This window comes from Papio anubis, chromosome 5, assembly GCF_008728515.1.
Source record: "Papio anubis isolate 15944 chromosome 5, Panubis1.0, whole genome shotgun sequence".
Taxonomy (NCBI): domain Eukaryota; kingdom Metazoa; phylum Chordata; class Mammalia; order Primates; family Cercopithecidae; genus Papio; species Papio anubis.
Window position 1 is genome coordinate 81,720,734 of NC_044980.1, and position 27,846 is coordinate 81,748,579.

The 27,846-nt window shown below is 36.9% G+C and overlaps 1 protein-coding gene across 31 annotated transcripts in view; it reads right to left on the reverse strand.

Annotated features, from left to right (window-relative positions):
- Positions 1-27,846, reverse strand: part of MEF2C (myocyte enhancer factor 2C) — a 183,889-nt gene that overhangs the window by 11,237 nt on the left and 144,806 nt on the right. For 18 of the 31 annotated variants that reach the window (XM_031666751.1, XM_031666747.1, XM_031666746.1 and 15 more), the window contains exons 5-8: positions 20,692-20,878; positions 18,164-18,211; positions 2,260-2,432; positions 726-749 (exon numbers count right to left, since the gene is read on the reverse strand). In XM_031666751.1, coding sequence (XP_031522611.1) covers positions 726-749; positions 2,260-2,432; positions 18,164-18,211; positions 20,692-20,878 — 432 coding nt within the window. The remainder of the gene's footprint in view (positions 1-725; positions 750-2,259; positions 2,433-18,163; positions 18,212-20,691; positions 20,879-27,846) is intronic. The other 13 variants (XM_003899911.4, XM_031666757.1, XM_031666753.1 and 10 more) reach the window with 1 other exon arrangement.

The window sequence follows — 27,846 nt, forward strand, 5'->3', positions numbered from 1 at the left end:
AACATGTGTCTCTATGAACTCTGCCAACCCTATCATTTACAATCCTTCAAGAGACCAGCTGTTGCCATAGTAACCCATTACATCAGTATCTCCTAGGCAACAGAACTAGTAACAAGTACCATAGCTTTATTATGGGTAAAAACAGACTATGTTGAAAACTGATGAAATATGTATACTGTACTTCCATTGTTTCAGTTTTTATTCAAATGCAAATTTTTAAAAAATTAAAATCAACCATGGTAGTTTTTATGTTCAGTTCTACATACAGCAGAGAGCAAATGAGTAGGGGCTCATGTTATATTCCGACCAGCAGGTGGTGCTCTGACCACTTTGTTCAGATTCTTCTAAAACTTCCCTCAAACTAGATGGCAAAGCAGCTAATGCGAATATTTAACTCATTACAGTAAAGAGATAAAAGATTCCCCATATAAACTTAAAATCATGAGACTTTAATTCCCAGAAGAAGAAATATTTTAGTTTTATATAATGAAAGAATATTTTTGTTTGAATTTTACTGTAAATTGTCCTAAAATACTGAAACAGAAAAAAAATAACCTGACATTCTTTCCACCTGTGAGTGATGCCAGAAATTAATGGTATTTAAACATAATCAATGTTGACATACTGTGGTAACTTCCAATATCTTTCAATTTTATCAAAGCTACCACCTCTTCCTAAAAGTAGCTTTGCACATGCCATTTGAGGGAAGCGCTCTCACCACTTACCAAAAGCAGGTCGACATCCTCAGACTGAGAGCATGCGGAAGGAGTTTTATTAATTAGTGTCCATAAATATTTATAATTGGGCAAAATCTTTTCAACAAAAGGAAAAGCATCTTCCGATAGACACAACAGTTTAAACAGTTTTAAAACCCAGACTCCAAAGATAACTCCTTACAAAGACATTCTTTGTTTCCCTTAATGAGCTGTTTGTCTCAAATGTGAAGACAAATCTACCCGGTTTTCAGCCCAGGTCAGTGTCTCAATGTTCATTATTTCATCACCCCATTTTGACGGCAAAAAAAAAAAAAGACTGTGCTTTGAAACCTCACTTGCTGGAGGAAGGGGAGCTACACCTGGCTGCCAGAGACGGACCTAACTGACCCATCACAGATTCCCTGGGACAGCATCAGTTTTAAGGGACCTGGAATAAATCTGTTGATAGAGATGGCTTGTCATGCACGGCCCACACTGCTTGGATGTAGCCCTGTAGGAGGTTATATTTATTAGACCCAGTTTTTTCTGAAGGGAATGTTGCATATTATGTGATTTTTTTGGTTGATATTCAAAATTAATCTGCACTGTGCCATAATAAACTAATCATCTCGCAGGACTGTTGTACCCTGAAGCTTGCCACAGAGCAGAGAAAGCAAAAAAAAAAAAAAAAGAAATGTGTTTGCAGAGTGATCTAAATTTGTCTACTGAATCTTGGTGTTAAACGTTCTTGCTCTTAAGCAAAGCTAATTTGTAGAACACTGATGTAAGGCTCTTGGTTGTTGAATTTGGTCCCACAACATTATCTTCATCTTAGGCATGCAGACCCAGAAGAAAGAAAAATGACAGCGTCTGGGGATATAATCTCTATTTAAAATTTCTTATTTATTTATCTTTCTTAGAGGTGCTACAATTGTTTTTTGATATAAAATATAACCTTTGTTCTTAAAATGCCTAGGATTTTAACACAATTTGCTTTTGAGACATAGCTATTTTCATGAAGTACATATATGGAAAGATGAATTGAGGTAGTGTGCAGGCATGTGATGTATTGGATATTATCATTGCAATACATCTAAGAAAGGATTCGCTAATTAACAGGAGAAAGTTCATTTAGAAATTATGGAAAGTATTTTTTCATTGTCAGCATGTTGAGGAAATAAATATTGTAAAAATACTATGTTATGAAGTACCTTATTACCTATTATTACTCTGCTTATGGGACATAGAGATTGACTGATAGTAGTGTGTAATTTTTTTCCAGCTATAAATTGAAAGCCTTAAAAGAAAATGTTTTTCTTGTCCTAGAACATCAGCCTAGTGAAGTTCACTAGATTTTTTTTTTTTTTTTTTTTTAACACGGAAAAGGGAAATGCAAACCAGTTACCAGAAATAATAGCTAAATACAAGCAACGCTCTGTCAATGGCACTGATGTGTTCATTTTCTGGGAGAATGTAAGTAATTCATCAAGTTAGACAAACATAAAAACAGCAAAACATATACAAAACATTATTAATATTTATTTAAAATGTAGTTTTGTATTACCACTGATGGCATCGTATTCTTGCTGCCTGGTGGAATAAGAACTCGGAGATCTGGTTTACGGTTATTCATTCCTAAATTCATTGGGGGAGGAGATTTTGCTTGCATATTCTTGTTCAAGTTACCAGGTGAGACCAGCAGACCTGGTGAGTTTCGGGGATTGCCATACCCGTTCCCTGTTAACAAAAAACAATAAAGCACTCAGGAAGAAATCTAGGTCAAATATGTTTCCCAAGAATACGCAACATGAGAATAAAAGCAAAAGCTTAATGGTAAGACACACATTACAAAACCATAGGATGACTGATTTGACCTCCATGGGACAAGTAACCCATTTAATTATTCAATAGTCCTCTGAAGGAAGATTAGAAACTTGTTATGAGAAGAGAGCCAATATACATCAACTTGCTCAGAAATCAGCATATACTTTTTTCCTATCAAAAATATTCAGGAAGAAAGTCAGACAGTAGTTCAGGGTCTAAGAAAAGCACAGAACTGGTCTTGCACTTTAATTGACTAGCTTGGCGGAGGCCTGGCTGGCGTGACTCACTCTTTCAGTTCACTGGTTTGGGTTTTACTTTGTGTGTCTGTGTGTCCTTAAATGAAGAAAGGGCATACCAGCAGACTGTAATTTCTAGGACATGCAGGAGGAGGGGAAGCTGCTTACACATTTTGCTGTTCAGTTCCGCTTTTCTCTGAGTGAATTCTCTCTATGGTTTTTCTTCCATCTACTTTGCCCTCCTCACTAAGTTCAGTGTACAACCCTTGCTTTCCTGCTCTCACAGAACTTCAGAAAGCAAAACTCCTTCCCTGGAGCTGAAATGAAGTGATGATGCCCCCGCTAAAGTGCTGATTCACCAAGGCACAGGAATAGCCATTGAACGGCAAGACTGAAAGGGTTTTCTTAAGTCTCTGATGTTCAGCACCCTACTAACAGAAAAGTGGATATCCCAAGGTCTCTGTTTTTCATATTTCAAAATACGACCAAGAGAGCTAGGGAGGAGTTGATTACAAATACCAGCAGAGCTGGCATGAGAGTGGACTCAGAAAGACATCTGCTGACTTCCTCTACTGCCTCCGAAGGGAGAATAAGAGAAATCAGCTACCTGATTCAACAATCCTTGCTAGAAACTAGACAGTTGTCTTCTGAAGCTCTCTAAAGGAGACAATTAAACCTCACTGTTATTGTCATCATTACAAAACACAAGTATCTATTACCCCTGCATGAATGAGATTGTGTGCTACCCAGTGAGGATGCAAAGACAAGGCCCCAGGCTTGAAAAGCTCTGAAATCTCTTTGTGGTAATCCAATACATACTCATGGAAAACATAAAGACCAATACAAGGCAGCGTAGAGTTCACGGAAGAGGTAGGAATTGATGAGGGCCTTGAAGAAAGAAAGGGCCATAGGAAGATACACTAGGTTTGTGATGAAGCGGTAGGAAAGGGCTGAGGTAGGAGTTTATAGAGCCTGGTAAGGCGTACTGAGAGGAACCTGTTTAGAAGGGGACCTATGAAAAGAGAGGGGTATCAGAGGCTCTGGAGGGATGCAGGTGTTGGCTTGTGGAGATCTTGAATTCCAGGATAAAAGGCCTTGGGTTTATACGGTGGAAATGAAAGTTTCAGAGTAGAGGTATGACACAGACCTGTAAGTGGTCAGAAAGATCTACTGGCATTGGCATACTCAGGAATTAGTAAGGCTTGCTAGTGTGGACCAGTCTGGAGACTAGCTTGACCAGTCTGGAGACTAGCCTGAGATAGAGGCCATGAGGAACTGGAAAGGCAGGGCAAAGGTATATTTCAGGAGATATTTATGGGAACATCTTTAGAAGCAAAATATATTTGAGGCACACTGCATAAAGCACGTTTGTTCTTCATATCCCCTTCATTTACCTGTCTCATTTTATGGATGAATAAACAGGCTGAATATATAACAAATAACCACAAGATTAAGTCTGTCAATTGGATTATGAATAAAATTATCCTAGTTCCTGGGGTAAAAAAAAACAAAACAAAAATAAAACAAACTGGACACCCCCAAAACATGTGTTGAGCACACAGGAGTCACTTAAGAAATGTTGGTTGAATCTGAATATAAGTTCCCTTCTGTAAGAAAACTTCTGGAAAATTAGCCAAATTCTCTAAAGCTGATAAATATGACAAACGCCAAAATTTTCTTTACAGTAAATTCGAACAGTATTCCGTGGCAAAAGCTGTTACAGCAAACAATGCATTTACCTTCTCTCACTAGAAGAAAAAAACAAACAAAAGAGAGTATGTTCACTTTAAAAAAATGCTTGACAAAATGGAGTGCTTAGAGGAGTTTTATATTTAATATGTCATCCTGAATCATTATTGTGAATATGTTATGAACTTAGTTTGAATTAATAGATTCTACGGGATAAAAAGAGAATGAGAACATCAAGGTCAATTCTGCTCTATACTTTGCTGTCAGCTGAAGGTCAGATGGACACACTGAAGACATATGTCACCTATCTATTAAGTCTGTGTGAGATCTGGTTTATATAAACAATCAAATGGAAAATTAGCTGGGTAATTTCAAAAGAAGGGGAAAAAAAAGATCAGTTAAGCAGTGCAATGAAGCTTGAATAGATCAGAAGAAACTAAAACCCCAGCTCGGTAGATGCCGATACTGGTTTGCATGGAGGAGTTATTTTGCTAAAAGGAAGTAAAACCGCTTCGTGAAATGTGTTGTCCTGTGATATGACAAGCACTGGGCCAGTGTGTGAAAATGGAAATGCTTCACAGAGGCCTTGAGAAAAGTTTTTTTTTTTTTTTTTTTGCATTTTCTACAGTAAACTCTCTGAGAAATTCCAACAAAGCCTATGTCTTTTTGCCCACATTATTTAAACAGTTATTCAGGGCATCAGTAGGGGGAAAAAAGTAAACATACATTGTAGTTTTTCATTCAATAAATACCTCAAAACTAAAAAAAAAAGATTTAAAAAGCCTTCTACTTTTCTCTTGGAATATTTCCTGTTATTTGGAAATTATGCCATTTTAGAAGATCAGTCACATATTTTAAGGTGTTTACATACTGAAATGTAAAATATTTTGAACCATGATGACACTTTTAAATTCATATTTTTGGAGCATTGAGTTATTTTTAAGAACAAATAAATTCTGCTTTTTGCTAGTGAATTTCTGCTGTTTCTAGCATATTGTGCCAGCTAGCATTTTGGAGCCGTATAATAACCATTTCTGTTTCCAGCCACCAAATTGTTATTCTTTGGGCATAATATAGATTCAGGAATGCAAGACTGTGGATCCTAAACCAGTGATATAGAAACCTATCATTTGAAAATCAATGATGAATACATGCGTGTGGTTTACTGCTAAGAAGAGCCTGCATTTAAACCGGCTGGGAAACCGCAGCCTCCTCCTCACTCAGAACGCTGCGGCCTGTGTTGAGCCTGTTGTCCCACCTTAAGATAAATTCACCAAAGAGAATGGTCGCATTTAAATTCAGGGGTCCGGGAGGTGGGAAACACCACCTCCCAACAACCTTCTAATATACAGATTCAACCTTTATTCATGCTATGTTTTAAAATTACCCTCTGCCTGGACAATTATCAATTTAGACGTGACTGTATGCAGATGTCACATTCCTCTGACCACTTAAAGGCACAAAAATTATAAAGCAGGAGTGAATGGATTTCCTGATTATAGATTATAAGAAAATGAAGTACAGACCAACTTTAGAGTCAGTTTGTTTTATAGTTTCATTTGATTAAAAATATTGTTTTACATAAAAATAACAAATTTAAGCATATATGAGTTAACTTACATAAAGGATTGTAGAATCTACTTCTTCTGGTACAAGTTTGTATATCCTCATATTAAAATTAGTGTCAATACATAGAGCTTGAATGTGGTGTTAGGAGAAAAAACACTTTTCTCCCCAGTTAACTAGCAAACACTTGCTGCATTTTTTTTTTTATTGACTCCTATTTTAAGAAGTTGTAAATTCAAAGAACATATTCCTGGCTTAAGATATTATGAGGAAGGCATTTTGCCTTGTCTCACAGAGCTCACTTGAACATGTAGCTCTCTTTGAGCTCAAAGTTCTGAAACTTTCTTTTATTTGGATGTTTAGGCATTTTGAGTTTTCTTCACTTGTTCCTTTTTCTTTTCTAGGACTTTCAATTATGAATACAAGCATGTAAGACTAATAAGCACAAACAGAACTAGTCACTATGGACCATGGCTAATTCTGTCATCAGCATAACCATTTTTTAATCTACCAAACTGCCATCTTCCATCATCCTCCCTTCCTTCTTCCATCTTCATATCCAATGAGATACCAAATCTTGTTCATTTTTCTTCAAAAATGCCTGTCTCTACTTCCACTGCCGCCATCTTAGCTTTGGCTTTCATCACCATTTGAATAAATATTCCAGCAACTCTCCATCTGGGCCTCTGGTCTCTAGTTGAGAGGTTCTTCACCAGGCCTTAAGAAGAGTTTCAGGCCTTCAGAGGAGTTCCTTAAAGCTGTATTCAAACTTTTGTGCATTTGTGTGATGCTAACCAACTCATTCATGGAAGTCTTTCTAAACTGCTACTTCCATCATGTTCCTTTTTATACATGAATGCTTAACACAGTTGAGTCAGTGCCCTGCCTGGCTCTCAGAACTGTCTACAGTTGACACACTCTATCTATGAAATCTAATTTCCAATGGACACAGCCTGCCTTATGGTCCTTGGAATATATGCAAATCTTTGCTCTAGCAGTTCAATAACTGGCAGTATTGGCTCTCCTGTTTAATTCAAATTTATCTTTTAAGGATCAACTGAAGTTCCAACTCTTTCATGATGCTTTTCAGACAACTTCAGCCCACACTGAATTCACTCCCCTCTGCTGCAATTAGAGGCAGTGATAATACACAGAGTACTAGTTCTTTATATGTTTCAGGTGCTTCGCAAATAGATATAAAGAATATGCTAGAAAAATTAAGAATTATTCAGGAAAGGCACTAAAAGGTAAGTTATTGAGGGACAACGAGGTGAGAACTGAAAATGTAATGAGTAACTTGGTAAATTCAAACGTCAAGGGTCTCTTCTCTTTATGCTACTTGAGAACATTTTACATTTTAGATAATGATTGCAAACTGATGACCAAGTACACTATTGAGACAAACTGCTTATCAACCATGTAATATGAAAGCCAGGAAATCATGTAAGTGCCCACCTACTACATTTGTTTATAGAGGGTTAATTAAAGCTACTTTTCTACCTGTTGCACCTGTTAATCATTTCACAGCACATTACCTTAGCTAACTGCAAGTGGTAGACTCAAACAAGTCAGACATTTTCCCTAATGAAAATGAAAAGTTGAAGTCTCTGATATTTTCTTCCACACTGAGGCGTACTTGCTGCCACAGGTTATCGTTATATCAAGATAAATCTCAACATGAATTTACTCATACAGAACTTTTCACCAAAAGATGAGCTGCATGATATCCTAGGAAAAATAATGGTGGCAGCGTGGCTATTAAGAGTGAACAGGAATTTATCAGATGGTTCAGAGAGAGGCTTTGTGGAGAGAAGGAATGCAGGACAGAGAGATCTTGGAGTTGAGAAGCAGGGGGAATTCCTCCGAAGATGAAACACCGGGTCTTGTGCAGCATACAGTTTTCCGAAGTTGAAAAAGAAGGCTTGGCTAACATGAACCTCTCAGATTATGTTAACTTCACACTGTAGGCTTTATACTAAATTTCTACCAAACTTTATACTCTAGAAAATGAGCGCCTAAGATAGCTTCCAAGTTGTTAGCTTTGTTAAATTTGTGTTAGGAAAAGAACAATGATGGCAGTGGAAAGGAGAGACAAAAGGGGGTTGGACTGCTGTTAGAGAAGCTAGTTAGAATGACTTGCTCTAGAATACATGAGAAATGATGTCTGAATGAGGCAGCACAGAGGGAAAGATTTACAGGCAGCCAGGAGTTGGGGACAAGAAGAGATAAGGCAGAGAAATCTAGTTTCTACTCAAGATGTTTCTGTTAAGAGTTCTCTCAACCCTACTGAGCCTTAGTTTTCTCAATAGAAGTACTTCCTTAGTGTGAGAGAAGCATAAAAGTAATCTGAATGAGAGGCTCTCAGGTACTCATCTGAGGCAGTCATTGACAATCTTACCATCCAACAATATCAGCAATCGCAAACACAGTGTATAGTATTATTTACCAATAACACAACATTAAGCATACACATTAACTGCTCAGAAGATTACCAGGCACTTGTAACTGCTATGTAAGTGTTAGATATTGTACATGGATGTAAAGCACTTTTAATCCTCACAAGAACAGCCCTGTGGAATACTAAGAGTATCCCTATGAAAAATGAGGAATGAGAAAATCAAAGAAAAGGGAGGTCCAGGAATTTGCTCAATGTCAAACAGCTATCAACTAGTGGAGCTATGATTTGAACCCCAAGTAGTGTGTCCAGAGTCCATGCCTTGAAGTACAACACTACACTGCTCCTTCAGAACTGGTCATGCTGTGAGATAGTGAAAGCCCTTCTATGTCGAGTCTCATTTTCAAATTATGGGGATACAAATGAAGAGAGGACACGACTGATTTGTGAGACTAGGGACAGGACAGTCAAGGGTGACCTAAGCCAGAGGTGATGTGCAAGTTTGAGGGACATGTTGTAACTTGGGCACAATAAATAGTAATTTTGGTTCAGAAGACACTGAATTTGCATAAGGAGGCACAAAATGGTGATGTTTCAAACCACATTTCTGGTCTCTTTCTGGATAAATAAATATTTACAAGTAGGAAATACTGAGTTTAGCTAAACTGAACACCAGAGTAGCTGCTTTAACTTTCAGTGTGCTATTTTGAGTGGATGATTAAATATGCTTTTAAAAGTAGTTTTTGTAATATTTAAATCAATAATCTTCTCCCCTGTAATATACTCAAATGGTAATGATGCTTACCTATTTACTGTCACTTTAGGAGACCAGCTTCTATCAGAAACACCCAATGTTACAGTGAAATGTCTAGTATTTTTTAGTATCCGCGATTAGTTGTTATCTGGGAAATAACTTCTAATATATAAATGTATAAAAATAATTTAGTAACTTGTTAATAGTATCTGATTTTGAGGGATTTGAAGCAAATTGCCACAGGAAAACATTAAACTGAAAATATAGCTGGACCTCTGAAGTATCGATTTGCTGCTTTTACTTCAACAAAATGTTTTACTCACTTTAAAAAAAAAATTAAAGCTATTTTGAAAACAGTTACAGCATACTGGGTTGTTAGACAGGAAATGTCACATACATAATAATGCTCACTATCATCAATTAATTTTACATTTTAGTTTTAAGATTAAAAGTTAGTTTCCAATATCAGGATACTGTTTTGTGCCTCAAATGAACATACATCTTTTTATTGAAAATCACTTTATATTGTGTATCGTAAGCTTGCTCATACAATCCCCTACTCTACTGGAAGTGACAGTTGAAAAAAAAATTAGTGGAAAAATATGATCTTCTAGACTGCAGACCTAGACTGAATGCCTGAAACCTTGTTACATGTGCTAGGAACTGTAAGTTACTCAGCTGCTGTGTATCAACATCAGTTTTTTTTTGTTTTTGTTTTTGTTTTTTTTTTTTGAGAAAAAAAGATATTTTACATTGAATAGCTCTAAGAGAAAGGACAATCACAAAACATTCAGGGGTCAGAAATCTGGGAATGATGAAAATTTCAATATGCTTAATGTAGAATGGGGGCAAATCAGAGTTCTGATTCTTATCTTGCTAAAGACTCCTGATTAGGGATTCTTACACACAAAATAAAGGCTCCACTTTTTCTGGTGTTTTCTTAGGGAAATTATATGATAATGCATAATGCTAGACTATGAAGAAACTCCTGTGAAACCTCAGTGCATTCTGTGGTATATTCTTAGAAAAATACCCCAAGACTACACCAAAGCCTGAACTATTCTTGGCCATACCAGTTCGGGGGCATCAGACGTTCTAAAAAGAGAGCTGTCGCTTCTCTTTGACCATGTCACCTGATGCTGGACCAAAGCTTCAGGAATTTCATATCTAGCCTATTTGTCCTTGATGTTTCTTGGGCTGTGTTTTGCTCAGCGATTGTGTGTGTGTGTGTGTGTGAGAGAGAGAGAGAGAGAAAGAGAGAAATTAACAGTCAATGAGACAATGAGCTTTTAACGTACAGCACATACTATGTAAGCTCTGGATTATGAGGAGAGGTAAAGAATTTTTATTTATTACTAAGTTGTTTTTCCAAAGATTCAGAGTCCATAAAGTAGGTTTGTGTTGGCAAACGACTTTCTCATTTGTCCTAACGGTAATGTGGACTTAGGCATCACCATCCCAGCTTTTGACAGATGAGGAAACTGAGGCTTAAGAAGTTTCCGTTACTTGACTGAGATCACCCTGTCAGCAAGGAAGAGAGCTTTGATTTGAATCCAAAATGCAGGTTGCTACCACTACATTACAAAAGCCAGATGTCTGAGATTTAGCAGGCATCCTTGTATTTGCAAATAAGGAAGAAATTGACAATCTGATGTTTCCAGCATACATATATAAAAAACCCAAATATCATTCTCCTTTGAGTACTGATTTACTGAAGGGATAGTTTTTAATTGCACCATAAAAATGCTATTGAACCACACTATCTTTAAAAAATTCCATTTAACTATGAATGATAGATTTATGACTCATTTAATTGTTCACTTCTTGAGATTTTGGGGCTGTCTCTTTGCTAAAAATGAGGGGGTGTCTTCATTATTGACACAATCGCTCATTCTTTCAGTCATTTTTATAAACAAAAATATTGAGACAGTATAAATTAGAGAGAGCGTGACAGAAGAGAAAGAATAATTACTTGTGGTTTTAACATTTACACAACTGCTGCGAACACATCAGAAGTTCATAACGTTCAAAGTGAAATGTGTTGCACTGAACTGTACTGCTCTCACATTCTGCTTCAGATTTATTAATACATCTGCTTTACTTCCACCCTTGAGGATAGGAGCCCTGTGCTGGACATCTCCGTGAAGCCTACTGGTGTGCTCCCTTCACCACACATTTCATAAATACTACCGGAACCGCATTAAACTAAACACTATAACCAGACAGGCTAGAAAAATCAAGAATGTAGATGATTATAACCATAGCTCACATTTATTAATAAACACTTACTCTGGGGCAGAAACTGTGTTAGACGCCTTGCATCAATTATCTCATTTAATTTTTACATCAATCCTGAAAAAGAGGAGTTTAACAGACTTTTCAAGGGCAATAGTGCCATTCCTAAAATAATTTGTAAACACATACTTTCCTTGGTTGTTTTATTATTTTGAATATCTGCCTCTGGAATCTTTCCCCAAACTTCAAAAATTTTGCTCCCTGGTTTTACAGTTTTCACTGAGTTGCTTAATATTAGACACAACTAAAGATTCAGTTTTCTTGATTGTTAGGTAAATTAAGGTTGTAATGTTTGAATATGTAAACTGGCCATACATTTAGTTTTCTCTTACTACTATATTATAATATTCTATACTAGTATAGCAGGGTTTTTCCCCCTTACACTTTAAATACAACATAATTGGTTCTTTATCATAACTGGAGGTGGTGGGTGGTCTCTAGGGTCAAGAAATTGTAAAAAGAAGGCATAATGTCTAGTAAAATGGATAAACTTAAATATTGAGTTAAAACAATTGAAATGGAGCAATAATAAACACAGTGAATACTTAGCACCTTTTGGAGGTATCAGTTGGTTATAAATTTAAACTGTTTATCCAAGGTTCTTGGTACAATACTTAAGTTTAACATAGCTAATGATCTTTCAAATATGATACTGTATCATGACTAAATACTCTTTGGACTGAAATTCGACTGAAACATACTATGTAAGTGTAACTGCAAAATTTAAGTGATTGGCAAAGGTTTGTCTAAAAACAGCAGATTATACTCTTGGCCGACAGCCTTGAAGCACCGAGTGAGAAAGTCCCTGGTAAGTAAAAAATTGATTTCCAAAAGTGGGGGTTTTTAACCACATCCCCCCTTCAGCATCTGCTGTCTACTGATGCACAATGTCACATCACTGATGAGTATGAAAAAAGCTTTCCTTTCCGTGTTATCTCCAAATAAAATCTTATCGTGATGCCAAAGATAGGGAAGAGGAACCTAATAGGTGTATAAAGAAAAAAGACTGCTTGGGAAAAAAGACAAATTTTGAATAAAACTAGTATTTCGGGGGAAATATTAACAGCTTGAATTTAATATTAAAAACAACCAAGGTTTTATTATCCTTCACACTAATAGGTTAAATCAATGGGATATGAGTAAAGAAACCAATCTTCACAGTAGTTTACTGTATACATAGAAGGATAGAGGATATGTTTTCCTGGGCAACAAAAATGCAAACTTGTTAAAGCCAATCTTTTAAACTAAAATTTTAGCCACTTCACTGATACTTTAAATCACTAAGTGAGAAATGCAGAGAAGTCTTTCTGGCTGATAAGAAAGTCAGCCAGGAAATTTTTGATAAGTATTCTTGAAAACAAATACTTGCAAAACAATGGTACTGGTACAGAAAAATTAAGCATTGTCTGACCTTTCCTCTTTCCACTTAGTTCTGTTTTGTAATACGCTAAGTTTTTTCTTTTTCAATGCTAGATGAATTACAAAAATATAAGCAAAATTTTATGATTATATTATCATAAAACATTGCGTGTAAATGGATTATAAAAATATTTGTTTCTTATCTCCAATCTGAGTAAGTACTAAGTTCAAAGGTGCTAAGTCATGATCTAAGGTCTTGCTAGATGGAGTCCTTCCAGAGTCTGGAAACCAGATCTCCTATTCACTGCTCAGTATTTATCCATGGCAGTACACTGCCACCATCAACTCTCCACGTATTTAGCTGACATAAATTAAGCATTCCAGAAGTGACAATGCTTGACAACCAAATGCATAAAATGGTAAACAATTAACAATCAAAATAAGGAAACAGCTGTTAGTTTCTTTTTATATAAAATTATATCTAATTTACAATAAATGCTAATTAAAAGTATTAACCAATATACATAAATCTCCTTTGCCTTCTTGTCAAATAGCTATGTAGATTGTAAAATTATCTTAAATGTTCAAAGGGATTCCTAAAGGTTTTTCTTTTCTTTTTTCTCTTTCTCTTTTTGGTCTCAACTACGAATCAATAAATTCTTGAGCACACTAGTCCTTTCTACTCAATAAAAGGCAATCATATTATCAAAGTGAAAACAAAGAACACTAACAGGATAGTGAATAATCCAACACAAGGCATTGCTGTGCTAATGGTTATTTCCATTTCATCAATAATCACTCAGATTAGCACATTAAAAGCTTTAATGTGGTTGGGCATGGTGACTCACGCCTGTAATCTCAGCACTTTGGGAGGCTGAGGTGCGCAGATTGCCTGAGCTCAGGAGTTTGTGATCAGCCTTGACAACAGGGTGAAACCCTGTCTCTACTAAAATACAAAAAATTAGCTGGGCATGGCCGCATGCACCTGTATAGTCCCAGCTACTCAGGAGGCTGAGGCAGGAGAATTGCTTGAACCCGGGAGGCCGAGGTTGCAGTAAGCTGAGATCACACCACTGCACTCCAGCCTGGGTGACAGAGCAAGAAGCCGTCTCAAAAAAAAAAAAGAAAAGAAAAAAAGTTTTATTCGTTTTAATGTACAGAGTTATGACAACATGTTATTTTAAAAGCAATGACTTTTCATTTAGGTTGCTGAAAGAATTAAGCAGTAGATGAATAACCATCAACTGAAACCTTAGAAAAGTCACTGTTACTAACTAAAGTATTATAATGACTTGCTGTATATTTCTCTTATACTAAGCGTACAACCCCATCCCGCTACTTCTTTATTACCTTTTGCCTTCATCTTTGAAAGTATTTCAAGTTAAGTGATGATAAGCAGTTCATTGTTTTAAGAGGTGATTTGTGATGATCTGAGATAGCAACCCACATTTCATTTACCGCTATATGTCAGCTCTTTAGGTTTTCCACTAAGAATATTAGAGGAGTTAGTGAAACTTTGCTTTACTGGCCCAGGGTACTCAGCCATTTAATCAAATAGTTAATTAAACATTCATATACTGTTTCAGAAAAATACATTATTTTTGTGAGTTACAGATCAAAGGTATATCTTTTTGTATTGAAAATTACATAATTTCTTTGAAATGTTCCTTCTGGTTTACATCAACACTATTAAAACTTTATGGCTAGAAGATCCATTTTTCCCTAACTCAGCTGAAAAACATTTACTGAGTATCTGCTGTGTGCTAACGCTTATGTGTTAAACTGGGAATACAAACTGAATAAGAAACAGTTTGCCTCCACAGAGCTGAGTGTCCTAGAGAGATGTGCCCAGATGTTGCAGTCATAATGCAATGAGAAACGTAATGTTGGTACAGGCTGCTATGGAAGCACAGGAAAGAGGTGCATAACCTCTCTGTTAGAGTCAGGAAAGGATTTTCTCAAATGGCTGAACTGAATTCTGTGGGATGACAAAGAGTGCTCAGTAGCATGAAGCAGGAGAAAGAAAGGCGTGCTAGGATTGCATAGGTAAGAGCAAGCGGCCGTGACATTGCCAAGTGGTGGCACAGTGTAGTAATTAAGAGCACACACTCTGAGGCTGGGTGCAGAGGCTCATTCCTATAATCCTAGCACTTTGGGAAGCCAAGGAGAGAGGACTGCTTGAATCCAGGAGTTCAAGACCAGCCTGAAAATCATAGCAAGATCCCATCTCTATAAGGAAAAAAAATTAAAAAATTGTCAAGCATGATGGTGCATGCCTGTGGTCCCAGCTACTCAGTAGGCTGAGGCGGAGGACTGCTTGAGACTGAGAGGTTGAGGCTGCAGTGAGCCCAGATCACACCACTGCACTCCAACCTGGAAGACAGAGCAAGACACTGTATCAAAACACACACATATACACACACACTATGGAACCCGACTGCCTGGATTCCTCCTTGGGTAATTACTTAATTTCCCTGTGCCTCAGTTTCCCAATCTGTAGAAAGGGCATAATGTGAACACTTACTTTAAGCGACTATTACGAAAATGATACTTTTTGCAGAGCGCACAGTAAGACCAGTTTAAATGTTTACTGTTAGTAGAGTTGGACGGCTGGGTTCTTGATGGCAGTGGCAGAAGGGAAGAAGGTTAAGGCTGGAGAGTAGGAATGGGCCCAGGGATAAGAGGTTCATGGGTAATTCTGAAAAAGAAGCCATAGCTGGATTTTTGGCATGTGAATGATGACCTACAGTTAGCTTAAGGTTTTAAGAAAGAACAAGCAGTCCTGGGGAGACTGGAGCAGGATGCAATATAAAGCAGGGAGGTGAATTAGGAGGTTCGAGAAACTTACTGGATGATGGTATGATAGAAAAGGATGGCTCAGGCACTGGATAGGAAAGATGCCACACTTTACGATCAAACTGAGCTGCAAAAAAGCGTGCTTACCTTTTTGGCCTTTAGTATTTATAGGGACATAAGAAATGTTCAACTTACTTCCTTCCCTCATGAGACTCTCCCTCCCCCTCACATTTTTTTTTTCTTTTCTTTTCTTTTTTTTTTTTTTTTTTACAAAGTGAGATGACTTGATTTTGAAAAAAACTGCAACTGCTAAAAAGTATTTAACATAATTGCAGTCTTGCCACTTGGTCTCAAGAGTTTCAAACTTTATCTGAAACCTTGAATTTCAATGACAATATGCAAAATTTGGAAGCTATATTTTGGCCTTTTTGCTTTGGTTTTCTTTTCTGAAAATGTGGCAACATTCTGGCTGGCCTTGTTTTCTTCTGGTGTTATGTGATTCTCTGACATCAGCACCGATATATTCAGCCTGACATATGACACTGGTTGGCATGAGAAAGAAGGGGAAGATGGCTGAGTTATGAGCAGGACATGACAGCTAAGCTTGAGACTAAGTGGCATCTGCAACAGGTGTTCCTTGGGACCAGAGTCAGAAAGGGCTTCTTCCTCTATTTTTAAAATATGGGTAACACTTTCACAGCTATATAGAAACTGTGAAAACTACATGCTCGTAGTTATTAGATACAATCAAGATATAATATTTATTATCTGCAGGGTGGAGCAATTCAGTGTCTTTCTTTTTGTTTTCTTCTATTTCTGAATTAGAAGATTCTCATGCCTATGGTAGAGGTCCTGAGGCAAGAGGATGAATTTGCTAAGTGCATAAGATTTTGTTAGTTCAATGATACTATATCCTATATGTGTCAAACTTTTATGCCTACAGGACTGAGAGTCTTCTCTATCCCTAGAGGATCATTAAACTTAGCCGACTGTCTGGGAATTGACAATGACAGAATAATTGAAAAACCAAACATTTTTTATTTTCAATATAGGATTCTAAAGCATTCTAGCTATTAAGCAGTAACAAGCCACTTTCATCAAAGCTGAGTAGGCCATGTTTTCCTCCACATTTTTTTTTTTTTTACTACTTTTAATTACTTTCAGAACTACTACTAGCTGTTTCCATAACAGCAAGCAAACCGGTGCAGTGAGATATTGGGTAAAACATCATAACATCTAACCCATTTTTCTTACATTATATCTTGGTCTTTGTGACCACCCAATTCTCAGTCCTCGCCATTTTTTCTAACCATAGAGTTTGGCAGACACTTGGATCCAAGAAACATTGGTCTGGATTTGACCCGGTTCTCTAATTTTGAGTCTGCAAACCACAAAGCATTTTTTGAGGGAAAAAAATTTCATTTCCATGTCCAGCAAAATATTACGTGAGTTTACTCACTAATTTGACTCGACCTAATTTTCAAAAGATATATAAAATAGGAAGCTAGTGCTATTCGTCTTGTTTGCTAATCACTGTGTAAGTCTAATACTTTTTCTTCACTATTCACTGAATTAGTGAAGAGCCAGCATCAGAAAAGAGAAAGTCTACCCTCAAATAGATATATTTATAAAAATGTATTTGTAAACCAATTTTCTTTATTTTCTTTCTTATAATTAGCAGGCTATTCTACTTGACCCTGGCAAAATATTTTAATTAGGCTATCCATGGCTATTTCAATAAACTTGATTTTTTTTGACATTTCAAATGTAACCTTGTGTCATTCATGCCTGCCTCCTACTATTTTAAATGTATAGCATGTTCCAGCTGCAGAAATTACCATGGTTACTTGTTATGCCAATAGTGAACTGCAGTTGGCATTTGAAAGTATTGTGCTATCTTGCCTCTGCATTGAAAATGACATCAATATTTCAATAATCTTGATATTATGAATTAACATGGAAACCTGGAGATATGTGACTGAGACAATTATTGGTCACAGTGTAAGAAGTTCTTAGCTGAAACATATTTTAGGGTCTTTTTGGGATGCATTATACTCATGTTCTCTAAGAGCTCATTTTAATGCCAATGTGATTTTATTTTATTAACAGTATTGTTGAATGATTACAATCTTAACCCCTTCTTTTCTTTATGTACTCTCCTTTAGAAATACACAGAAGTTCAATATTTCTTTGGGTGGAAAATGATTCACATTTAATGTGAAATAATTAACAGAGAACATAAAAGTATGGTTTGCTAAAGGTACTCTTGTGTCCAAGGATGGTATCCAGGATTAGGTCGATTGGATCAGAGCCCTTAATTCTCTGCTGAGCAGTTGAAGTTTTATTAAGGAAGGTTCTAGTTAATAAATAGTTTTCTTTTAAGTTATTGTTTAACCACTCCTGCTTCAGAAAAGTGCTTTAAAAATTATTGGTGTCATTTTTCCAGGCCTCTCACAGATCTCTTAACTTTATTTGTTCAAAAGACTTTGTCCTGCAAATCACCTAGTAGAACTCGGAACAATGATACGTACTGCAGTATGGAGTCTGTGCTTACCTGCACTGGTGCCTGCACCAGATGTGAGGTCTCCACCCATCAGACCACCTATGGATTAAAGAGGAAGATCAAAACGAGAAAGGCTAAAGGCCCACAGAACAAAACACTTTACCTTTAGCAACCTCAGTATTTTGTCCTCTTGCAATAGTCATAAACTTGTAAAGTACAACCCAAGTCAGATGGCTGACATTTGTTTTACTGTGCCATGCTGTGCTCAAACGTTAAAAATACATTCAATCACTGACATTTTGCAGAATCTTTTTTTCTAAGAAAGTTACATTTAAAAAAATCCAGTCTTTGGTCTCTGCATTTTTATTATTTCTAAGTCTAGGTTTTCTCTAAGCAGATGTTTTATAGAAAGTGAAAGAAAGAGTAAGGTCTACTATATGCTCAGATGACTTCACATTTGATGTTTAGTTCTTTGTAAATATGTTGTATGCCATTAATTTTGTGTAATGTTAATTGTCCAGAAATTTGATCGTTTCATGAATCTACCCACATTTACTACTCAAATCTTATTGACTGACACAATAAAACAAATTTTTCACTGGCCACAAATTAAGAAACATATGCTTATTCACTGCTAACTTAAGAAAGTATGTTAAAATTTGGCACTGTTTATTTATGAGAGTCAAGATGTTTCAATAAGATATTGAATATAAAAATTACTTTTAGTTTTGAAAAAAACAAGATTCAGCCAAAAGAATAATAGTGAGAATATCATCTAGATTTTCTAATTGCCTCTAAGTGATACTCTATAACTATTAGTTGGTTCAAGTTTTGGAATTAAAAGAAAATGTTTATATGTGTGTGTATATGTATGTATACATATATATGTGGGTGTATATATATATAAACATACATACATACTTTTTTTAAATTTTTTGTGACAGAGCTTGCTCTGTTGCCCGGGCTGGAGTGCAGTGGGAGGATTATGGCTCACTTCAGCCTCAACCTCCCACGCTCAAGTTGTCCTCCCACCCCAGCCTCTTGAGTAGCCGGGACCACAGACAGAAGCCACCATACCCAGTTAATTTTCAAAAAAACGTTTGTAGAGATGGGGTCTCTCTACGTTGCCCAGGCTGGTCTTGAATTCCTGGGCTCCAGCAATCCTCCCACCTCAGCCTCCTAAAGTGTTGAGATTATAGGAGTGATCCATTGCATCTGGTCTTCGTTACAGTTTAAGAAAATGTTTATTATTTCCAATCAAATAATATTTTGGAAATAAAGTATCAAATTAAAAAAAATGAGCATGAGTTTATCAAATAGAAAAGTGAACTGCATTCGAGTATGATCTGAAAGGAATACATGTGGTTATTGAAAATTCATATGAAAACATTCAAATATATTCAAAAGTCAAGAGAATGGCCCAATGAAGTCCTTTGAACACATTTCCCGACTCAAGATTTATTAAAATTTTTTATTTGGATGAATTTAATTGTATTTTCTATACAAAGCTTCTGTAACAAAAATAGTAACACATGTTTGGTTCTAACTGTAAGGCAGATATATAAGTATTCTACAGGAAAATTCCTCCATGAATAAACTACTTTCATACAGCTATGTGTATGTAAGATATATTAAAAATCTCCCATGGGGTACTTTTAAAAATATGAAGTGCAAATATATAATGGTTTGCTGTATGTGACTTAGAAATACAATTATTTTTGATGCTGCTTCTGGAAAATTAAAGGAATAGTTTTGTTATATTCAATATTCATTGACTTGGTTCCTATTGTGAATCTAGCAAATCAAGAGAACATTCTTCCCTTCAATGTTCTTTAAAACCAGTATCAAAACAGACACATATTCAATACAATTCATCATAATGTATTTTGATTGTTTTAAGTACTAAGAATGGATGAACTTTTTCTGAGCAATAATTTATTTTTCCCTTGGACACTGCGAATTGAACAACAGCAAGTAAAAGTGCAGAGACAAATTCGGGGCAGGTGTACATGTGTTTAATTAACTTCATTTCTGACTCAGCTTTGTTTTTATTTCACATGTCTTACAAATGATGCTATCTTATATTTTCTTTCTGCCTAAGTCCTTTGTGGGATAAGTTACTGTATAAATAAACAAAAAGTGACCTAAATAATAAATAACTAAATAGGATAAATACTGTCAGAGAACACAAGGGAAGATTTCACAGAAGAAGCGGTAGCTTGCCAGGAGGAAGAGGGAAAATGGCATTTTAGGCATGGGGGACGAGCAGAAGTAAAAGTGTGGAGAAAGGATATCTGACATCTGACATCCTGTTTTTGAGTATGTGGTTAAAATATAGCCACGGGAGGAGATAAGTGGCAGAATGAAAAAGATAAATGGCAGATTATGAAAGATTTCCAAAGACATACTAAAGAGTTTAGGCTCTATCATGCAGGACACCTAGCCCCGGGGTGGATGGTAAGCCGTGAAGGGGAGTAAATGGAAAACCAGAAAACATCTCGTAGATAAAGGAGTGTTGGCTTTGCTGAAAGTGATCCCTTCCAATGATCTGTTAGCATTACATCCTCATGAGGACATACCTGTGTTACCTGCACTTGGAGGTCGATGTGTTACACCAGGAGACATACTATTCCTCTGCAGAGAAGGGTGAGCCAGTGGCAAAAGGTTGGGGTTTCCCAGTGAGCTGACAGGGTTGCTGTACACCAAACTGTTGTGGCTGGACACTGGGATGGAGACTGGCATCTCAAAGTTGGGAGGTGGAACAGCCTGCAGGAACAGAAAACAAAACATAGGTAAAAGAAAAGAATTAATAACAGAAGCTCTTCAGGACAGACAGCCCTTATGTTTCCAAGAAAAATTCTACATTCCAAACTACTTGGTGTCTAGAAGACCATTATGAAGAGCTCTCAAGACATTCAGATCACAAATTGATTTCTTAAATGTGCTTAGAACTCTTTCTTTGCAACCATTAAAAAACGTTTCACTTTTGTTTAAAACAAAGCCCCATTTCATTAGACTCCATTGTCTTTGGATTCCATTCTATTAAGTAGTAATTGTTCATTTGTGATATCTGAATCTGGTGCCAGAAATGACTGCAAGATCAAAGGTGTCTGATTGTGATGACTTCACAGAGAAAAAGGATTAAAATGCAAACCAAAGCGTTTAACTGCTTACTGAAGCATATTTATGTAGAAGTTTAATGATAGAAAATCATCTCCAAGCATGTGCATAGCACATATACCTTAATTATTATGTTTTAAAGTCTGTCTTTTAAAAGTAACTGTAAAGAGAATAGGCATTTTAACATATAGGATTCAACAGAGCATGTATCATTCAATAATTTACACTTTAAAGTGATAGTTCAGAAAACGCTCTGCATCATATTTTGGTATGTACTGCCACGGACAAATGGCAAGACCTGTGTCTCAATTGTGAAAGTTGCCAAATATTTAGTGAACTGAAGCTGTGTGGATGTCTAATTAGATTAATCCAGGTTTCAATGATTGATTTTTGAGTAATTATTTTGTCAATTTAAGCAAAATCATGTTTATGTTTCTGCTGTACTAACTAGATGAACACAGGAACATAATTGTAGCTATTTTTTTTAAGCATTACAAGTAAAAATACTCTTTGAATATAATGCCGGAGAACTCATATGGTATCAAAGCATATGGCATTCTTAATATAAAATGGACATATATATGGAATAAGATTTATAGAAGGCATTAAGGCATTCCCTTGGGGGTTCTCAATAAGTTATTGTGCAAATTTAAATGCATATGTGCATAAGGCTCACTTGGTTGGTTTTTTTGGTCCTATTTTGTTTTTACTATTGTTTTCCCTTAGTGCTAACATCCACTTTCCGTTACTGTTTGGTCGGCTGGCCTGCATCATACATCTTGCTGTGTAATATTTCTCTGTTTATCTTGGTGATGATCACAATACTTTTCTTTGTTTATGTTTATGCTCCCTTATTATTTATTTCCCATTTTTCTTTTCTTCCATGTTCTGGACATGTCAGTATTGACAACAGCAAATGCTTTACATTCAAAACTCTTTTTTTCCACATATCTTTGATTTTTCATTTTTATTTTATATTTACTATTATTATTATTATTTTATTATTATTATTTTTAGACAGAGTCTCACTCTGTTGCTCAGGTTGGAGTGCAGTGGTGCCATCTCTGCTCACTGCAACCTCTGCCTATCAGGTTCAAGTGATTCTCCTGCCTCTGCCTCCCAAGTAGTGGTTGGCACGTGCCACCATGTCCAGCTATTTTTTTTGTATTTTTAGTAGAGATGGGATTTCACCATGTTGCCCAGGCCGTTCTTGAACTCCTGAGCTCAGGTGATCCGCCCACCTCGGCCTCCCAAAGTACTGGGATTATAGGCGTGAGCTACTGCACCTGGCCCAATCTGTCATTGTTTTAGAGGGAAATAAAAATGTTCAAGTGATATCAGTAATATGGCCAGTCTTTATTAGGCTTTATCTATTGTAAACAGGGGAAATAATTTTTGGATAAAAATTGACATAATGGAATATAAATGTTTGATAAGGCATCAAATAATGAATTTAGCCTTACATTTCCAGCCCCCTTTTAACAACAAAAAATTAGCATATGCTGTAAAGTCAAAGTCTATAGCATGAATAACGTATTGTATTTCTTCATTAAAAGGCCAAATAAGGATTGCTCTAGCATACTCAAGAAAACAAAGTAAAGTGATTCTACTAGGTATATTCTCCATTTGCTCCATCCAGACCCACTCTCTAGCCCCTTCACTCTGCTGTGTGCCCAGGAGCTGACCCTCCAGACTGCATCACCCAGGCTCTCCTGCTCTCTGGCTTCCCACTAGTCAGTGGAGGAGGCACCAGCAATAGCACAGAGAGCAGGAGGGAGCAAGGTCAGGGTATTTTTTTTATAGTGGCGTCATCCTTGCTGGGCCACAGGCTGGCTGAGGCTGCGTTTCTCTAGCGAAGACTCCGTCTCTTTTTGAGTTGCTCTCTCCTGTACACATAGATCTTGCTGTGATCTTGTACTTTTCCCCTCCACTTACTCCTTTAGGCCTAGAGGTGGGAACAGCTTCTAGGTTGCAAGCCCTAATGTACTTCATTATTCTCTCAGGTTTCCCTTAATTCTACCCATCTGTAAACAGTCCTTTTAACAAACTCTCTTCAATTACCCTTTAGAGTTTGCCATCTGTTTCCTGCGCAACCTTGGGCCATAAGAGAAACTCTAGATCTAGAACATTGGTAATCTACAGGGGTGGGATTGTCTCCTTAGGGAGCATTTTGGAAATCTGTTGGACTATCTTTGGGTATCACAATGACTGGAGGGTGTGGCTATTACCCCGGCTCAAGCAGTGCCATCTCTTGCCTAGATAACTGCAGTCATGTCCTAACTGATTTACCTGCTCCAGTCCTTGCCATTCTTTGTATTTGCAACCCAGAAATCAGATTGGCCCTTTAAAAGCTTAAGTCATGCCAACACTCCTCTGCTCAAAACCCCGTGAGGGCTCTTACCTTAGAATAAAAACTCGAGATGAGAGTTTTTGCTTCCAAGGGTCCACAGGCCCTCTTAAGTTCTAGCTTTTGCCAACCTCTGTTATCTCATCACCTAACACCTTCTGCCTCCCTGGTTCATTTCCATGACGAACTGCATCACCTTCTTCAAGTCTCTGCTCAAAATCTGGCCTTGTCTTGGAAGCCCACCCTGACCACCCTATTTAATCCTGTAATTTGTCCTGTCACTTGCCCATATCCTGATCTCTTTTTCCTGCTCTTCCTTTCCCTTGGTTATAAAATCATTTATGATGTTGGTTAAATAGTGCCCTTTTGCTATGAGGCAATGCAGAGCCTACTCTACCTCTTATTACAGGAACTTAATATTTTTCTTCAAAGGAGAATTTTTAGAAAGACACTGTACTAACACAAAAGTAAAGCTTCTATTTACTGTATATTATTTATTGAGCAGGCACTGTGCTGTATAATTGATATACATGATATGATATAACCCTTTAAACATCCCTTGACTATAGATATAATTCTTCCCTTTTCAAACTGGTAAGATTAAGTGGCCCAAAGTCATCTATCTAGTGACTGAGTCTGTTGCTTTTGCTACCAAAACACTATGCAACACAGTATAAGTTTTTGGATAGAAATAAAATGCTGTAGTAGAAATCGTTCTGTTAAGTGAATAAGGGCTAGATATTAGAAGCTCATTATCTATGGACCACATAAATAATAAACCAAATGGGTTCTCATGAAATGTGGGTGAGTATCTACACTAGAGCGTCTGAGATTTTAGGAAAAAAGAAATCTTAAAGACTCCTCTCTTCCATATTAACTTAGAGTTGGTATTTTAAAGCCATCTCTGGGCTACAAATGTTTTAATTTGAATTCACTGTTACTACTTATAAATGTTTAACTGTTACTAGGTATCTAAGGATCTGCTATAAAACTATATCTTCCCTGAATATGCTATAGAATGTTGGTTGTGTCTCATTAGAGAGTAAAGCCCATATCCCCTTCACCCCTGGGGTGAAATAAAGAGGATTATTAATAATTATGTAATGAGTTCAGGACCATCCTAACAACCAGGTCAGTGAAAGTCATTCTACTCCTTCCTTTCTCTGACTATTATCCCCTAGAATTAATTCTTCAGTTTCTAAAATTCTGGATCAGAAACAACTGGATGATAATGATTATTATAAAACTACTTTGTGATTGGCTAAGCAGTCAAATATAATTATGGTATCAGAGTATACTTCAAAATTTCAAAATTCATAAAATATACCAAGATCATTTGTATTCTATTTATCTTTTGCTTTGTTTCCTTATCTGTATCAAGAACTACCTATGATAATTTTTAAAAATTTAACTTAATTTTAGATACATGTGCATGTTTGTTACATGGATATATTGCATACTGGTGGGGACTGGATTTCTAGTGTACCCATTACCCAAATAGTGAACACTGTACCTAAGAGCTAATTTTTCAAACTTCACCCCGCCCTGCTACCTTCCCCGCTTTTGGAGTCCCCAGTGTCTATTATTTCCATCTTTATGTCCATGTGTACCCATTGTTAACTCCCACTTCTAAGTGAGAAGATACGGTATTTGATTTTCTGTTTCTGAGTTAAAGGAACTATCTATAATTTTGAAAGCAAATTATAAACTTAAAAATGAGCACACTGAGAAGATATTTTAGAGAATCAGAATGAACACTAGCCTTTCTATCAGAAATCTCAGTTACAGTCCAGGTTATGTAATAAATTGCCATTTAACCAGGCAGGTCATTTAATCTCCCTTGACCTTGATTTCCTTATCTAAGGCATGAAATGGTTGTATCCATGAAGAGACGAAGCAGCTCTAAACATTTTAGGGAATGCAAATGCTATAATCGCATATAAATATTTCCAAGAAATTGGCATTATTCTTTTTCTCTTTGACTTTTCAAAATTAGGAAACTTGAAAGCATCTACATTTAAACATTTTTTTTTTTTTGGTCTAAAAACTGAAAGCCAAGAAGTAGTTAAAAACACCAAACTTGCAAAGACTTCAGGGCCAGACTCCAACTTTTACAAACACTCAAGATAGGAAGAAAGAGAGAATTTGGGGTGATTAAATAAAATGCTGTCAGCAGAATTGGCTATGTAATTTTCAGGACCCAGTGTAAAATGAAAATGTGGGGGCCCTTTTAAAAAAAGTATAAAGAACTTCAAGACAATGACAGCACAGTATTTAACCAAGTGCAGCCCTATGAGAACAGGGCCAGGTCGAGGGCCCATGAAGCCAGTCCCAGCTTTGAAGGACACAGACATGACAGCTAAAAACTTTTAGTTTTTATCCCTGAACAAAGTGATCATGGTTACTGTAGTGAGTCATAATCGGAAAAGTATCTGAACTCTTATCCAAAACTCACTATTTTCCCAAACTTACCACAAGGAAAAGTCCAATAAAAAAGTCAAATAAAATAGTTTAAGTAAAATATTTTTAGTTAATGGGCCCTCTTTTATTTAATGCGAATGATTGAACTGAATCTTCCCCCCACCCTTTTTTTTTTTTTGCCACTAATGACACCTTTAAATTTTGATTAACCATTACCAGCTGCTGGGCCCTAGTAGAGGGGGAAAAAAAAAAATCATACAACTCTGATGACTTGTGAGGACCAATTGCTGGTTATCTAAATTCCCTCAAGGCTGCCTGACAAGTCTATCATGGACTTGTTCATTCCCTCTCCATCCCCTACTCCTCATGATGTCTAACTTCTCAGTCCTTTTTCAAGCACCTGCTTCCCCCTTCCCTAATTAACTACAGAAGCTAAACTAAATATATTAGAAAAAAGAAAATAGCCAGGCCTGGTGGCTCACATCTGTAATCCCAGCACTTTGGGAGGCCAAGGCGGGTGGATCACTTGAGGTCAGGAGTTCCAGAACAGCCTGGCCAACATGGTGAAACCCCATCTCTACTAAAAATACAAAAACTAGCCAGGCCTGGTGGCAGGCACCTGTAGTCTCAGCTACTTGGGAGGCTAAAGCAGGAGAATCACTTGAACTCGGGAGGCGGAGGTTGAGGGGAGCCAGGATCACGCCACTGCACTCCATCCTGAGGCACAGGGTGAGACTCCGTCTCAAAAAATAAAAATAAAAATAAATAAAAATAAAATAGAGGTCATTATATGGTCACCTACTCAGCATCATTCTATCCAGCTACCACCTTAGCTACACCTGGCTACATCTGTAACACCATCTTGTTTAGGTCCCATCCTCCTTCCCTTCCTTGAGAAGCCTGGTCATTTTATCTCCATTGTACCTGTATGTTCAATCTTTTCGTTCCTCCAAACATTTCTCCTCTGCATGTAAATAATCTCAAGTGCTTTCATTTTAACTTCTCCCTTGATCCTACATACAGCATTATTTCTCTCTCTTCACAGCACATTATTTTGAAGAAAATATATACTGTTTCTTTCCACTTACTCCTTTCCCTTTTACTCTCAACCAACTTGCACCCGCCTCTCATTCGTTCAGCCCCTTTCCTAACTTCTGCTGGTTCCTCAGACGGAGGTGTTTTCTCTTGCTGTGAAGCCCAGCATGAACCATGGCAAACCCAGCATGAGGAAATGCTGGTCGACACAGTTCCAAATCACCCATGAATTATTTCATGTAATTGAGGAATATGGGCATAAATTATAGTATACCAACAGGTGACTACAATATTAAATTTTCTGTTTTAAAAGGGAAACTCTTCAAACTGGGTCTTCGAAATAGAAAAACAGTCTTGTAATGTTTTTAAAGAGGTGGAGACACTCTCTACATACAAAGGGCAGAGTGTCCTTGCCCTGCTGTAAATGTTTTAGCAGCTGTGGAAACTTTCAACAAAATTGACTTCCAGCAACTCAGAGCAATGTGCAAAAACTGGGCTTTTCATCATGAAGACTGAAGCACTTACTAAAGAGATGGAGACTCTGTGGCATAGCTCAGAGCTGGGTGGCTCCTTCTCACACCTCTGCCCGTAAACTCTAATGTGGTTTTTCAGCCCCTGCCACACACTGCTGCACCCCTTAAGATATCACGTATCTCGATTTTGAACTCTTTATATAACAGGCTGAAATCTTGTGAGGGAATGCAGGTGTGTATCACACGTCTCTCTCCCTAAAGTATGAGAAAAATGATCCAATGTGCATTCCCCCAGGACTTTAGGGGTTAAAACTCCACCTAAATTATCACCTCCATTG